Raw genomic sequence first — 17,723 nt, 5'->3', positions numbered from 1 at the left:
TTTTATACACCACTTTGAACTTCGCTAATTTCTTTTTCCAACTTGCTTTCCACCAATTTTAAGAACTCTTTTTAAACGCTATTTTCTTAAAGATTTTTATTCACACAGCAAATTACTCGCTCGTACTCACTGGTGCCTTCAGCGGCCTCTTTAGATCTATGCATAATTAAAGGAAATTTCCAAGTATATAGTGTGACTCATCATGAAACCTCAAGAATCATAGGTCTTATGAACTCGAAACTTGACAGGAATAATATTCAACAAGTGATGCAAAAATGATCTAAAAACGGATCTTATGACAGCTCACCCCTAAAGGGAATTTCGGGGGTGATTACTAACAATAAAAATTAGGAAAACGGTTGACCTTAAAGGCCATTTCTACAATTTCCCGCTAATTCCATGCCTAGGTGCATAAAATTGCACTTATGACGTTTTTGTGCTCTTCGAGCTCAAAAATCTGATGAAAGTTTGATAAAACACTATTTTGTGAATTTTCAAAATTTTATTTTATTAAATTTATTTTTTTTACTTAATTATTATTTAGAGTCGGTTTTAACTGCTGTGGTCATATCGCCGAGTTTAACTGTTGGGAGTGGTACGTTGGGGTCTTTTTGGGTTGTGCAAATCTTAATCTACGCGGCAAGGGTCGGATATCAACCAAGATGGTTTCTAAGACCAGCTTGGGATTCGAACCGACGCCTGGCCGGTGAGCCAGGCGCAGTTTTTTAAGCCTCATAAAAAATCTAAGCTTCAATTAATTGAACTAAGAATTTAAAATTCTTCTAACAATCGACTCGAGACCCTATAAATACTTTTTAGGATTAAAGAACTAGTTAAATGCCGACAAGTAAATCTAAATTAAACGACATTTTTAAAAGATATTCCCGTTTAAAAATCTTAACATATTGATTCAAAACAAATCTCAGAATTTTGAACTCAGAAATCAACCAAATAGGAGATTTTCAAGCGTTTTAAGCTCGAAAAAAGCGGGAGGTTCCAGGAATGGCCTTCAAAGTCAACCGCTTTCCAGATTTAAACTTAAAATATTGAAATTTTAAGTAATTTTTTCTATCTTCATAACATCCATTTCAGTATAATTGTATGTACATTTTAAAACAATTAATTACATGTTAATCAACTAATTAATTATATGTTAATAAATTAAAAAATTTTTTATAATTATCATTTGATCAAATTTTAACGCTAAAATGGTAAGAATATGATTAGTTTATAGCTAATAATAATGACATAATACGATTGTATTATAAATAATTATGTATGAGGTATAAATGTACACAGAAAAATAATTTTTTGAATCGTTAGTTGATAAAATAGGGTCTAGAACAAACAGAGCATTTATATATATATATATATATATATATATATATATATATATATATATATATATATATATCCACCTGTAGCTATATGTAATTGCGACAGGACGTGGCATTGGGTTTACTATAGTCCAGTCGTGGGCCTCATAATCGAAGTGGGAGAAGCTGTAATTGGGTATTCCCCATCCTTCTGGAGAGATACCTGTGGCTATAAGCCAGTACAAAGTGAACGACCGCGTCGCAAACGCGAAACCAAGCGTGTTAAGAACATTATCATTTCCTACTCATAGTACTATTTATATTTATTTAATACATTATTGATGTTATTGACCTTCTTACTCCAAAATTTCTAACAAATAATTGAACTGAACAATATTGTTTAAAACGAAAGTTGATTGTAACAAAAAAGTATTTTTAATTTTAAAAAATATATTTCTTCTTTAAAATTGAAAAAAATAAAAATTAATAATTTTTATCGTCCAAGTAACAAAATAATTTTGACATGTAATTATTTACGAAAAGTTAAATACAGTGAAACGAAACAATTCAAGTTCACCTCCACGTATCCTAGATCAATGAATTCGATAAGTAGGTCATTTGATTTAAGAATCTGGTGATTGTACAAGAAGACATTTAAATTGTTGCTTCAAAGAATAGTAAGCAAATCTGAAAACAAATACTTAAACCATATGATGTTTAAAAATTACGGATGAATTATATAGTGAAGAAAAAAAATGTTACGGATAGGCCATCAGTTTCTTAATAGCTATAATGAAATTAAGATCTTAATTTAAAGCTAACGCTCAAAAAAAGAAATTGTTGGTGGTGGTTGGTTAAGTCATGGATTTTTTTTTAAATTTAGCAACGTTATTCAATGACTTAAAATATTGTTGAGTACCGTAATTGAAATACAATGGGAGGATTGTGTATAAGAACTTTAAACAACAGACAAACAGTAGTTGGAAGTATGTCAGTGATATTAGTGATTTTCTTAGTTTGTTTTCAGAATTTAGGTAAATTTTTTATGTTTAATTTTATATGACACTGAAGTTGACAGATATTAAAATTTTTTTTAGAATTTTATAGCAATTAAATTATTAAAAAAAAAATTAAATTAAAAAGTTTCACATGTGAAAATTAATAAAAATCACAAGTGAAAATTTTCAGAAGCATTTTTTTATTGTAATTAATTTATTAAAAAACTTTTTAAATTAATAGCTGACAACTAACTTCAGTGTTATAATTTTATTTATAATAATCTATGCTTAATAAACTTATGTTCGGTTAACCAAACATAATTATTTATACAGTATGTTATTCTATATAATTTTAACCATGGAACAAATTTTAATATCATATGTAATTTTAGATGATATGGTGAAATTGTTTTTTACCAATGACGTTATTCAATACTTTCTATTAATATTAGTATAGGATTTTCGTAAAGAACTTAGTGACGTCAGTCGAAAGTTTTTACTTGGAATTTTTTTTTAATTTTTCGAGTGTATTCTTTTGTTCCTTGATGACGCATAGCAGAATCGGCGAAATAGTGAAAGTTAAATTATTTTATATATTTATATTATAATATAATGATGAGTATTATTATTAGGTCAACAACTAACGATATAACAAAATTAATAAACTACTGTTAAATTGTATAATAGAATAAATTTTCATTAGTTATTAATTTAATAAACAGAAAAAATTATTAAAACCGAAACTAACACATACAAGAAGGAGAAAGCCAATAAATTTTGCGTGACAAGCAGATTTATTCTTTGCACGGTTGTTTTTGAATTTTCTTGATCCGGTTTTCTTTTTTTATAACGAATGAATTATGATGCAGAGCTCGCATTCATGTGAACCATATAATTTTATCTTCGTGTTTATGACCTAAATACGCTTGAACACCTGTAGCCAAAAATGTGAAAAAAAAAAAAAATTAATATTTACTGAATGTTATTATTCAACAATACAGCAGTTTATAAATTCAAAAAAAAACTTTTAATACGAATCAGTTTGAGTAAATGAATGTTATTTGAGTATTATGTGCGTACAATGATATTGTTAGTTTTAATTCAGAATACAAAAAATATCGTGTAACTGAAGGGTAAAATCAATAAGTGACATTCAGCTGTCATATTTAAAACCCCTTGATTAAATTTTTATTTGAAATTTTTAGCTTTTTACTCTTTTTGTTACTTTCAATCCGTAATTTATTTTTTTTCTTTCAAATGGTTTTATGAAAATTTTTAAGAGTATTTTCTATTAACGAATACAATAGAATTTTCATAGATCTGATAAGAAAAATTTTTACTGAAGATAATTTAGAAAAAATGTAGAAATTGTCAGTTAAGCGGTTTTAAAACATAATAAACGCGTTATTAAAGCGAAGATATTCGTGAAAATAGTAAAGATTTTTTACAATGCAAAAAATAAAATTATGACGAGTGACATGCGGTACGTGTTTCATCATTAAACTTTCGCTTTGTTAACTGCATTAGACGAGAAAGTCTCACTGTCGTGACATTCTGCATATCACAAATAAATTTAGTTTTTTTAAAAAAATTTGTATAAAAAGAAAAAGTGAGTTTCAGTAGGGAATAATTCCAAATTTTTATCTATCGTAATTTAAAGTACATCCTTTAACGTTTCATATTACAAAGTATATAATAGTCGCAAGCTTAAAAAAATTAAAATTTTAATAAATAAAAATTAAATAAATCATTGCCATGAATATATTTACATGAAGAAATTTTTCTTAAATATTTGCCAATTTCTACAGATATTCTACTGAATTGAAAAGTGATAATGAATAAAATAATGAATTATAAAACTCACGAACTAACGTCACAAGCCAAGTGAAAAGAATAAATATTGAGATACCGTTAAGTCTTCCGTTACAGCCTGGAGAGCTGGGCTAACCATCAAGATGAAAAACATTCTCGTATCGTATGGCGCGTAAGCGACACACCGACCTCACCAGGGACATAAGACATAAGTGATCATATGAGGCCGAAAAAGGTCATGCTATAAGAATGTACTCTGTTCTAAATGAATGATTTCAATTTTCTGCACTTGAAATTTAGTAGCAAATACCTTTAAAATTTGACTTTAATAAGCTTTGTTAATATTTAAATATAATAAGAATATTTAGGGCGAGACAGTCCAACCAAAAATTTTCTACATTAGCGTTGTAACAATTTATTTTTAAATGTGAACTTAAGACTATTAGAATTTATTCATTTCTTAATTCATAGTCATGATTAATTTATTTTAAAATAATTGAACGATCATTACCAAAAATTTATTATTTATAACAAGAGGGGATTCATGAGATTAAGAAGAAGATTTAATCAAAATCGATATAGAATTCTATCAATATAGAAATTTCTATAATGTCAAACATTTTTTAAAATAGAGCTTTATGAAATTCATTTTTAACAATTAATTTCATGGAATTCATTAACATTCGATTGTTAATACTAGTTAATATTAAATTCACAGTGGAAAATATGTGACAAAAATCAGGAAACTTTAATAAATATGTATCGCAGTGTCATTTAATGACTAAAAATTCAAATTTATTCAAACTAGGGTAGAAGTTTGTGGCCATTTATTGTCCAAATAAACGATAGAAATGAATTTATATTAATAAACCATTACAAACTCAATTTGTTTTAATGTAAATTTTTTAAAACTCAACAAAAATATAGTTATATTATAATTTTTTATAAATTAATTCAAATGTTAACTGGCCAAAAACGGTACTTTTACCCTATACTTAAATATTTTAAACATTCATCAATTTGTAGCATAGATGTAACGAACAAATTTCAAGAGAAACTTGACAAATCATTTCGATTCTTCGTTTTACATTCAGATTCATGAAAAATAAAGATCCGATGACTGACTTACGTCTCATTTGTAAATTTTGACTCTTAAACATTTGTACAAACGATTCAAAGGATTGCAAAAAAAAATACTTTTCCGGTTTACATCAAATAGTTTCTAAATGAGATTTAATTTTGACAGTTAATAATAGCCTTTCAATTGATGCAAAAATCATCATAATTAGTCATTGTATTCAAGAATTATATATATTAGCAGTTTATTCATACATATACCCATGTATACATAAATATTTTACTGAACGTTATCGATCCATTTTGCTGCATAATTCAAAATTCAATAATTTTTTATTCTTATTTCGACTGAAATTATTTTCAAATTTCTCGTTCGGTCCGAAAACAAGTTTTAACGATTATTAGCATTATTGGAGGGTACTCCATTATTAAAGACATTATATGTAAATAGTAAAACTATAAAAAATGAGCATTCCTAGAAAAAAAAAAAAATTGGAACTCTTACTTTATTCTAACAGCAATTATTATACCATCATAGTATAGCTGATTATTTTCATGGCAATATAATAACCATTATAATATCTATATAGTTGCATCAATTACTTTTTTTTAAGTTCAATAGTAAAAAATATTATCCTTCTCCAGTGGAATTTACAATATTGACGTATTTATTTTTCTCTCCGCGAGTCAAAATAGTGAAATTCACCAACTAAAATAAGAAATCTTACTGACTAAACATAACAGTTAACTCATTAATTCAGCAGTAGCTATCACGCTATTACTATAGTTAATACTATGTTTTTTTTCTGTGTATAAAAAAAGTGCCAACTAAATATTGATTTTTTAAAATTTACTTGAAAGTAGAAATTTTTCTTTGAAATAATTTTCAAAACTTCTTGTTTTATTTTATCGAAAAATAAAAAATAAAGAAAAAACGTTTTTCACATTAACGATTAGAGGCTTTTTTATTTTTTTCTTCAAAACCTCATTGGAATCACGGTTGCTTAATTTCAAAACACAGTAACTGACAATTTGAAGATTTTAAAAAATTTTTCTGATTAAAAAAAAGTTTGCGCGCCAAATTGCTAAAATATTTGATTTATGAATAAAAAATACTTGAATATAAATATTTTTAAGAAAAATTACATGAAATTAAGATCTAAAAATGATAAAAAATGCAGCAATACTGAAAAAAATCAGGTATAAAAATTTTGCAGTTACTGTATTTTAAAATTGGCCAACCGATCAGTTTGTTCAGTTTAAAAAAATTTAATAATAGAAACATTCTTTTTCAGTTATTTAAAAAACGAAAAATGTTCCAATTGTTTGATTGAAATGGATAAAATTTTAAATCAAATTTTTTATTTAATATTTAAAAACTAACGAGGAATACGACCATTTCTTTAATCCTACGGTAAATTTAAACATTATAATCTAAAAGAAAAACTAATAGTAACAGCTAAATTTTTCATCTGTATCTTTATGTATATACTTTTGTTTGTATAAACATAAACAGGTATTCTAGACTTCTAGACTAACAAGTCTCGATTGTAAAACAACTCACCTACATTCCCACGGATCTCGTCTCTATCCTTTGATTATGTTATGGGCTGAGCATTAATGTTCGTGTTACTAGTAGAACTGTAATCTAATAAACCATTGCAAATAATTTAATGTAAATAATTATATTTCAATAACTATAATTTCCTAAGTATCATTCATTTGCGTGCATATGACTCTTGATATGTACTATAAATCAGTCTTTTTGAGTAAGATTCTTTGATACTTTCAACATTCTTAGCGTTTGGTGTTCGCGACAAAGGCATATTCTACTTTCCATAACCGTTAGTCTACTGTATTATTCACTAATTTATTATTATATTTTTTCCAGTTAGTTTTTATTCGACTAAGACTAAATTATGTTAAATAATTGCATTTATTACGTGATCGCACTGAGCGTAGACAATATTTTTACTCTGTAAACCTATAGATCTTATAATAAATATAATTATTTCCGTCATATATAAAATTGTAATAACTATTATAAAAACTAATGTTTTATTCTTCATTCATCACTTACATAATTATAAATTTCTCATTAAATAAACATCTTTAGTAAGCTTATTCGTTAAAAAATAGACATTAAATATAGAATATAAAAATATTTAAGTAATTATATAAAAAAATTTTATTTAGTAACTTTTAATTTATAAATTATTTAAATAAAAATTTAAAAAAAAAATTTTTTTTTGCACATTTGATAAGCAGTGATTATCAGAAAAAAGTTATTCAGTTTCTACTTCTGTTTTGGTAATTAAAAAACGGTTTAATTGACTTTTCGACAGTTTTTTTTTTTTTTTAAGTAAAGATATTAGATATTTTTTTTAGTTTTACTGCCCATTAGGATATGAATTATTTTTTTCGAATCAAAAATAAATAACTAATCGAAAAATTGACGTCCACACAGTAAAAAAAATTTATTTGAATCAAGTAAATAATTTTGAAGAACTTCATCTTCTCGATTTGAATAAAAAAAATTCTTATACTAACAAATTCTTCTTGGTTTAAGTAAATTTTACTTGATTTAAAAATTTTTCGTCTTGATTCAAGACAACGAAACTCTTTAAAATTATTTTCTTGGTTCAAGAAGTTTTCTCTTGAATCAAGTTAATTTTTTTTTCTGTGCAGAGACTAAAAGAAAATTAAAGCTTAATAAACAGTTTTAACCGTTTAACAATATACGAGCTTAATGGAACAAAAATGTTTGAATTTGAGTTCGTAAATCAAGAAATGTCTTACTCACATGCTACCACTTGGTAAAGTGCGCTCCAAAATAAATACAAAAAAATAAATTGTCACTCAACTTTTATTTATGGATGTTGAATGATTACTTGAGTATAATATTATAATTCAATTTACGAGCTCAGGATTAAATATGAACATTTATAAGCTTCAGAACTTGACATAAATAGATGTATTTAGTATTTGAGCTTTGAAAACTCGCTTCAACATTAAAGGAAATTTGTAAACTAAGCTCTTTTAAATCTGTAAAATAAAAGATAGAAAAGAAGACTATCAGACGCATTCCGTAAAGTGTAAAAAAAAAACAGAATGCGAGAAAGAACCGGTGTGTGAGAGAGAAAGAGAGAAAGGAAATCAGTCTAACGTCAAGCCCTCAGAGAACCGTTGGTTAGCTTGCACATTGATTGAATGTTTTATGTCCCTTGACAAGCAATTTCTATGAATCCTGTTACTTAAACGAAATGATTAAACATTTGATGAAACATATAACAATAAAAAAAAAAAAAAATTATTTTTCAGCTGTCGGAGCAATTCAAAATACACCTACGTATTTAATTTCTTCAGAAGATCATGTTGTTCTAAGTGCAAGCTCATTCAATCACGACAAAACTTATTCAGGACCCGAAAAAGAGTCTGAAGACGAATTGGCGAGTAGTTATAAAACAATTCAATCAACAGTACAACATAAAAATTCTAAAAATGTTGAAAGTTTTAAACCAGAAGCAGAAGATGTAAGTGTTAAAGAAAAGAATCATGATATTCGATGGAATACTGTTATCACTGCATCCAAATATGTCAATGAGATCGATGGAAATAATATTGAAGTTAAACCAGTAGAATATTTTGAGTAAGTAAAATATATTAATTTTTTTAATGAGTTTAAATAATTAAATTTTTAATTTATGTTTAGTATCAAACCAACAAAAGAATTTCACCTTTCGGGGGAAGGCAAGGGGGCTCCGCAAAGACAAGCTGCTATGTCGGAGCCCCATCAGCTAACTGGATTAATCCAACAGCGACAAAGTCGTCAAGAAGTTCCGAGGATTTATAGTAACCGTACACTTCTAGGCATGCAAACCGCTTCTATAGGAAGTCGTCAGGCCAATCCTGATATTCAAGACATTATAACTGGCATAGTTAAGTTGTTAAATGGTAATGTTAATGTTGCAGCTAACACTATTCGACCTCACAAACCTGTACAAGCTACTAGGTATAGTATTTAGTTATTTATTTATTTTTATAAGAATAATCATTTCAATTTTAATATAAGCTTTTTCCAAATCCATACACTGGTACACTACTACTTAAATCTCACGATTAACATCATCATTTTTCACGAAGGCACCTTCTTGTTGTTTAGATGAATGAAATGTAACAAACAAACATGGGACTAATAGTTTCATTTCCGATTTAATGTAAACGAAAAATGGTGTCATTGTTTATATTGAGATTGTTTGGATTGAGATATGACTTGTATCAAAATTTGAATTAGTAATATACTAATCTTAAATAATTAAAAAAATAAAAAATAATATTAAGAGTAATGTGATTATTATATGGCTTGAAGATCGGTGTTTTAATTAATAAAGATAGATAGTTATTATTTTCAGCCGAGGCAATTCTTGAAGAATGTTCAATTTTTTATTAGTATTTTTTTACGATCATATTTTTTGGTATGAGGTCTCATACCATCAGAAAAAAACTTTGGTGAAAATACAACAATAAAAATTTATTTCGACAATTTTTTTTTAAAAATGTATAAAAATTCAATTTTTTTACTCAGTGTAACTTTTTTCGGTAAATGAAAAAATAATTCGAACAGCCCAGACCAAGACTCAAACCTGAATCTTTTAGTTACATCTGATGGTATGAGGCCTCATACCGAAAAATATTATGGTGAAAGAATAACAATAAAATGATAGTTTAAAAAAACTGAAGAACACGCTTTTCATAGAAAACCAAACTAAAAAATGGAAAATAAGTCTGATTTAAGAATAGTGTAAAAATTTTAATAAATATAAATTAATAATAGTGTAAATAAGAAAAAAATGTACTTTATTGTAAAAAAAAAGCGTGGGGTGCATATGGTGTCAATAGTTATAAATATTTTATTGATAGATGTGAGTGGAAGGATTATCATTTCGATAATATCTTAAAAAGTACTCCACGCTTTTTTCAAAATAAAATACATTTTTTTTCAGTCATCAACCTCAACGCTTCGCTTATGAGGCGTTCAACTATATAAATTAATAAAAATCTTATTTTTCAAATTGAAAAATGGAATAATTTTATCAAATTAGTGTATTATCGTCGGTCTTCGATAAATCTACAAAGTTTGAACGAAATCTGGCAGTTTAAAGTGGGTTAAAATCGCCCCTAAAGGAATCGGTTTAAAGCTAATAAAAAGTGTGTAAAAAATTGCATATTCTTTAAGAATTGGATCGGGTACCTCGGCAGAAAATAATAAATATCTATCTTTATTAACAGTAATAAAATATTTTATTAAACATATTTTCAGAATCAATAATCGAGGACCACCAAGGATATCAGATTTACCACCATTACCGCCAGATTTTGATACTCCTGGTATGAATCCTCCTCCACCTCCAGATCACCCTTATCCATTTGAAAAACCACCTCCTTTAGAGAGACCATCGATCAATCAATTACCCCCAATTCAGGAGAGACCAACACCCCAAAGACCTTACGTAAATATAATTTCAACACCTGAACCAATCGGGCCGCAAAATAATAAGCTTTGGAATCGGCCTTTTCAACGACCAGTTAACAATCAGCGACCTAATACATCCTACAAGCCTTTGATATCTGATGAAGAATATTACTATGGTAATGAAAATAATAAAGATATCTCCAAACCAACAAATACATCAACAAATCAACCCATTAATGATAAACAAGTTCCAACTTCTGAAACAGTTACTGAAGAAATAATTACTACCAAAAAGCCACCAAAGTATCAACCACCTTTAGAACAAAATAAAAAAGTCGCTGATAATACTTTGATTCTTGGTTCTAATCTTCAACCAATCCCAATATTTACTCAATCGGAAAGTCCTGCAAACTCGGTTATAGCTTTAGACAGTTCAGGATCATCCACTAAACCAACAAAAAGTTTCTCTCAAGAAATTACAGAGTCCAAATCATTAGAATTAAGTACTGATAGTCAATTAGACATTACAAGAACAACTTTAAAGATCGAAACTAGTTCTTCAATTCAAGTTATTGAACCAACAAGAACAGTAATTGAAGTTCAACCGTCAATTGTTCCTCTTGAAAAAAATTCAGAAAATATAAATTCAATGATTTCAACATTAAGTGATACAAAGACTTTTATTGAACCGAGTACAGTTTCGACGGATTCTACTTACAGCAGTAATAATCAGTTTTCCACTCCTACAGAAGGTTTATCAACAATATTATCAACGACAAAAACAAGTAATATAGTTAAAACAATTAGCCGAAACTCGAATTCTATGTCTACAAAGCCTTTTTATCAAAGTTCAGGTAAAATATATTTATTTTTTTAAGAATAATCAACAATAGCAGATATATTTATATTAATGCATATATTACATTTTAGCTACTTCAAATAATTACCGTTATCGTCCCAGGCCAGGGATAGTTTTAGATGATACGTTAGACTACACTAAATCACCAGGATTGGCAACACAAAGACCTCATCCACCTCCACGACATCCTCCGATAGGAGATATCTTTGACATAACTGTTTCAGCCGTTCAAGGACCCAGTGGTGGTTCTGGTGAAAGTGTTAGGGTATCAGTAAATCCAACAGGAGGTACTGAGGTCATTCTTACGAGTGCTGTTGATGGTCAAGGGTTTGTCAGTATCGATGGAAAGAGAACTTATTTGAACTTGTTTGATAATTCTGATGAAAATACCCCTGCTACTAAAGTTCAAATACTTCCGACCCGATCGCAAATACCAGCTGTCACCGGTACCAGTTATGCAGAACCACAAATCGAAAGCACTTTAGTTTCAGCACGTCCAAATGGGCCTATAAAAAGGCCAATTTTCCGTCATCGAACAACTCAACCACCTGTAAGGATTGATACTTGTATTGTTGGAGAAACCAGTACTTGCGATGTGAGTCAAAATGAAGCTTGTGCCACCGTTCAAGGAGTTTCTGCTTGTCACTGCAAGCCTGGTTTTGCTAGACACAGCCACTTGCTGTTATGTAAAAGTTTGTATTTAAATATTGATGAGAAATTAATTTAATTAAATCATAATGTTTATTTCTTATTAAAATGACTTTTTTTTTTTAGAGGTAGTCAGTATCGTTGTTTCGATAAGAGTCGATAGAATCTACGATTGGAAAATTGTATGGAGTCAAGATTTTGCTGACAAAGAATCTGAAATCTACCAAACAATAGCATTCGAAACTAATAAAGCTGTAGGTGGAATTTAAAATATTTAAACCTTCTTTAAAGTTTACAAGTGTTTAATAACACTACACAGAAAAAAAGGAGTCAAGAAAATATTTTTCTTCCTAATTATTTTCTTGAGTGAAAAAAATTTTTTTTTGACACAAGAAATTTCACTTATTCCAATAAAATTAATTTTCTTGATTTAAAAAATACGTATCTTGATCTAAGAAAATTTATTTAAGTCAAGAAAATCTTCTTGTTTTGAGAAAATTTAGCTTCTTGCTCCAAAAAATTTTGTTCTTGATAGAAGTAGATTTTCTTGCCTTAAGAAAATTTCTCTCTTGCTCTAAAAAATTAAATATCTCGATAGTAAATTTTCATTAATATTTTTATCGACTAACGTCAAATTGGAAGATCAAATAATATTGAATCATTGTTTTTTCATTCAATATGCAAAATTTCACGCTAAAATAGTATAAAATAGGTATCAAATATTCAAGAGTAAAATTTTCTAAATGTGAGAAAATTTTTTTCTTAGCTGAAATAGGTGGCGCTACTTTCCTCAAGTATCTAAAAATTTTGATCAAATATAAAAATTTATTGTATCAAGTATTTATGATAATTTGAATTAAGAAAAAGTTACTTCCATCAAGAATAGAATTTCAAGAAAAATTTTTACTTCGGCCAACACAACTTAGGTCTTCCTTCAGGCACCCGAAAATTTTATTGAGCCAAGAATTTTGTTCTCCAGTCAAAAAATTTTTCTTTCTGTGTAATTTTATATTATACCGCGTTCCAGATGCTATAAGGGCGTATACCGGAAAAAGGTCCTGGTAAAAAGCCATAAGGGCGTATACAAATATTTTTTTCGGGAATCGACCTAGTTTCATCCGAAACGTGCAGAAATGCTAAAAAAAAATTTTCTACGCCCTCATGGCTCTCGGGATCCACCTCGGATGTCATAAGGGCGTAAAAAAAAAATTCTGTTTTTTTATTCCAAAAAAAATTTTTTTATAGAAAAAAATTTTTTTTGCATTTCTGTACATTTTATAAAAAAATACGTCGATTCCCAAAAAAAAATTTTTTTTATACGCCCTTATGGCATCCGAGGTGGGTGCCGGGAGCTACAAGGGCGTATAAAAGAAATTTTTTTTTCGGGAATCAACGCATTTTTGTATGAAACGTGCAGAAATGCAACAAAAATTTCTTTCTTTAAACTAAAAATTTTGTTTGGACTTAGAAAAAAAAATAGAATTTTTATTATACGCCCTTATAGCATCTGTAACGCGATAGATTTAAGAAAACAAACTGATTGGAGAAATTCACTGAGATCTATCAATTTTAATAAAATTTTCTAATTTCAATATAAATATGTTGAAATTTCAACCAAACAAAACTTTTTAAAGGTCCTAGTTTAACTAATAATTTGATATGTTAAAAGTTAATTAATTCATTAAAATCATTATAATTTTATATAATACATTTAATTACAGATTGAATCTGCGATGTCGATGACACCTTTCTCAGATGAATATATGGATTCATCGATTAACAATCTATTCCAAGGACTTGCAAGTGAAGGTCGAGGTGGAGTATTTGTTAATGCAACGTTGAAATTAACGTATGAACCTCGGACAGCAAGACCTGCTTTAGCTGGAGATCTTCAGAAACATTTGCTTGGGGTTCTCAATCGTAGAAACAATAACATCGGCAATAGTGCTGTCTACGTTGAATCAGCCTCTGGAGCAATTTCAAGCTTGCAAGATTTAGATGAGTGTGCGTCTTCAGAATTGAATGACTGCAATGCTTCGGCAGTTTGTACGAATAATTGGGGTGGATTCACTTGTTCTTGTAAACCAGGTTTTAAGGATCCCCATAAAGAAGACCCGAACAAAGTGGGTAGATCATGTCTTTCATGCCCTTCATCTCATTGTAATAATCGAGGGACCTGCTCTTATCAAGATAACGTTAGGCAATGCTCGTAAGTGTTTTTATCGGTTTTACAATTAATGAAATACTATAATTCGGGATTTAAATAAAATAACTATTTTTTTTTTTAAGATGTACGGGCAATTATTACGGAACACAATGTGAAATCGATGGTGAGGTATTAGGAGTATCTATTGGCGCTACAGTTGGTGCCATAATAGTTATTATTCTCACGATTGTGGGTCTATTTATGTGGAGGTAAATACCGTTAAGTATATCGACACCTATACCTATGTTCTGAGACGTCGTATCCCAAAATTAAAAAATTTTATAACAGACGATAAGAATGGTTAATTTTTAACATTGGTTAAATAAATAATTAACATTGTTTAAATATATAATGCTAATAATTTAAAATTATAAAGTAAACAAAAATTGATTTAATTTAATTTAATTGAAATTTAATTCTAATGAAATGTTATTACTTTTTTTACTTTATTCTTATTTTCTTTTTTCACCTATAACCCAATTTAATTAATATAAATCTGTTGTATAAAGCTGATTAGCGTTTAAATAAATAAATAAATAATTAAAAATTGACGGATGAAAATACTTTTTCAAACTAGTTATTCAATTTTGTGGTTTAAGAAATCTTAGAATGTGGGTATCGATATTTAATTTAATTTAATATATGCATTCAAATTTAATAAAATAATTATTTTTGCCAGTCGAGGACTTTCAAGAGACCAAAAACCTATGGGTTCTCCAGTTTACGGTTACATGCAGAATGGGATTCCAGGTACTTTGCCAGGTACATTAGCGAGAGTTGGTTCTGTGGGTACTTTAGCTTCTGTGAAACAAGGCCCTCCTCCTAATTTACCACCTTATTTATGGGGCCACATAACTGAACGTATGGCAACAGCTAACTTATATGCAGTAAGTTCAATTGAAATCATGTTATTATACATAACAATATATTAATACCATAACATTTATAGTGATATCATACTAAGAGTTTCTATAAAATTCACAACATTAAAAAATGTTTTGTCTTTCTAAAAATTTATTTTTACATGTATTTTATCTACTGAATCTAAATTTTATTTTAAGGGGGATAGCCACTGTGGAATTAAACAAAAAAAATGTTAAGTCAAAGTTAATACATTAAAAAATATGTATCTAGAGTTTTATATGAAAATTCCGAATATTTTTCGAGTTATAGTCATTTTTGTAACAGCGGTGAGATCTGTAATTTACATAAATATGAACCGATTTACAACTTTTTTTTTTTTTCGTATTCGTCTATTCAGTAGCTATAGTTACATGTTAGGGATTTTGAAAATTTTGATTTTTAAGATTTTTTACAGTGGCTATTCCTTTTAAGACTAAAAAAGTAGAAAATTATTTTTAAACTTGCATGAAAAAAAAAAGTTTTTCGTAAAATCAAGTTAAATTAAGTTAAATTACTCATCGTAAATAAAAATTTTATTTAAAAGATATTTAATGTAATATTTATGTTGAATTCCTAATCAGACAGAACCATTAGGCCCCACACGACCCAGTTCAGCCGTATTTGGCTACCCGACTCTCAGTTGTCACGGTACGCTTCCTCCAGTTCCATTACCAAGATTACAAGCTCCACCAAGGCCTAGACAAAGATATCAACCTGATCCTGATAGCTCTGATTCAGAACTGCAAGATAAAGACAGAGCTGACTTGATTCCCAGTAATGGTTTTCATGTACCCAGACCCAAATCTAGATCATCTTTGGCAGTAAGTATGAAAACGCTAATAAAATAATTTATAGATTCTTATTCTAATTAAGTAATAATAATTATTATGATTGTTTACAGAACCAAAGTGGTATTTATTACGATGTCGAATATGATCAAGGTGATGCTCACCATTTGTCAAAAAATAACATACCAATGTCGACATACAGTATGGCAAGACCGTATTATAGAACGTAAGAAAACTTTAATTTACGTTAAAATTGTGAATAACAGTTACTGTATCGATTGTGGATGCAATTTTACTCTAGCTCATTATTTTTTTAAATAAACTAAGTTTAAAACTAACAGTAGTTAATAAAACAAATTATATTATAAATTAATTTAAACGTGTTTTTTATAATTTAAACTAAAAATTTTAATGAAAGTTTATAAATAAATATTATCGAGTTGAACAAAATTTAAGTTATACAAGAATACATTGAAAATTGATAAAAGGTGATGGCCTTTCTCAAAAAAACATTTATACATTTTTTGTACGATAAGAAAAAAAAAAATAAAATAAAAATACTCATAAAATATTGAATACACGTAAATTTTTTTGCAAATTTGCACTTGAAAAAAAACTTTATTGCTTCAGCATTATCGTTCAAGTATATTTCATCAATTTGATTCAATGATATTGCCAGCAGGCGGTTTAGTTTATACAATCGAACTTATTTAACCACGTAACATATAATCATTTAATTTCAACCATCGTTTTTTTTTTTACAATATATTATTAATTGTTATGTATCTTTTCCTTTCATAGAAATCATCAATCATTAATGATAAATTTTAATATTAACTAACATTACAACGAAATACTTTTATTGAGATGAGAGTCTGCACCTTAAAAGCAAATGCTCGCAAGATTTATCATAAAGTCAAATAAATAAATAATTTTTATTATTTTATTAAACATAATTTAATCAATTAAATTATTATAATTTATTTACTTTGCCATTTTTATAAGTTTTCAGGAAAAAAAGAAATATTTGTTGTTATCGTTCTTAAAATTCACAGTATATGAAAATTGAAGTCTACAATTTTCAATGCTAGAAAATTGGCTTACAAGATTGAATCTCTCTTCTTTTATGATGCAGAACGATTTCGCAAAACGTTGATTATTTTTTTTCGTTCGTTGATTGAGTTCATTAATTAATTCGATGTTAATTTAATAATTAAACAATTTATCTTTTCAATTGTTTTTTATCAAATACATAGTTTTTTTTTTTTTTTTTTTTTTTATTAATTATTAAACATCATAGAGAGAAATTATAGAATTATTTAGTAATTAAAACTATACCTAGTTTTTAATTTTATTAAACGTATGCTGAGAATATTAGAAATAGTAATGATTTTAAAAATGATTATAGATAGTATATTTATACAATTATGAAAGAGTAAAAAATGTAAAGTATTACAAGTATTACAGTAATTGTATAGTAAAATCACATTATAATTGCAAAATTTAACAATTGTTGCTTCAATTTTAATTATTCTAAGTATATTTTTTTTCTACTGTAATTAAATCACAAAATTAATTAATAAGTGCGTTTTATTAATTATTGAACAAATTAAAAAGTTTTGTGAAAAGTATCAGTCTTTAAT

General features: G+C 27.7%; 1 protein-coding gene across 1 annotated transcript; it reads left to right on the top strand.

Moving 5' to 3' along the window:
* The first annotated feature begins 1,549 nt into the window (after positions 1 to 1,549).
* On the top strand, positions 1,550 to 16,839 carry Pwn (calcium-binding EGF-like domain-containing protein pawn). The gene is made up of 11 exons (XM_074243539.1): positions 1,550 to 2,350; positions 8,525 to 8,852; positions 8,916 to 9,215; positions 10,524 to 11,530; positions 11,607 to 12,227; positions 12,310 to 12,437; positions 13,905 to 14,392; positions 14,473 to 14,598; positions 15,069 to 15,276; positions 15,874 to 16,113; positions 16,194 to 16,839. The coding sequence occupies exons 1-11, from the start codon at positions 2,251 to 2,253 to the stop codon at positions 16,308 to 16,310; spliced, it is 3,663 nt and encodes a 1,220-aa protein (XP_074099640.1). The 5' UTR covers positions 1,550 to 2,250; the 3' UTR covers positions 16,311 to 16,839.
* The last annotated feature ends 884 nt before the right edge of the window (positions 16,840 to 17,723 follow it).

The sequence above is a fragment of the Cotesia typhae genome, unplaced genomic scaffold (assembly GCF_013202065.1).
Source record: "Cotesia typhae breed Kobodo isofemale line unplaced genomic scaffold, CoteBio_Ctyphae contig_11, whole genome shotgun sequence".
Classification (NCBI taxonomy): domain Eukaryota; kingdom Metazoa; phylum Arthropoda; class Insecta; order Hymenoptera; family Braconidae; genus Cotesia; species Cotesia typhae.
Note: the sequence above shows the minus strand (reverse complement) of the source record. Positions and strands in the feature narration are given on the sequence as shown.

What these genes read in the sequence shown, in the direction of transcription:
- Pwn (XM_074243539.1), top strand. Translation starts at nt 2,251, where the DNA reads ATGGGAGGATTGTGTATAAGAACTTTAAACAACAGACAAACAGTAGTT. An exon ending in GTGGGTCTATTTATGTGGAG is followed by an intron (nt 14,599 to 15,068) that starts GTAAATACCGTT and finishes TATTTTTGCCAG; the next exon opens with TCGAGGACTTTCAAGAGACC. An exon ending in CAACAGCTAACTTATATGCA is followed by an intron (nt 15,277 to 15,873) that starts GTAAGTTCAATT and finishes ATTCCTAATCAG; the next exon opens with ACAGAACCATTAGGCCCCAC.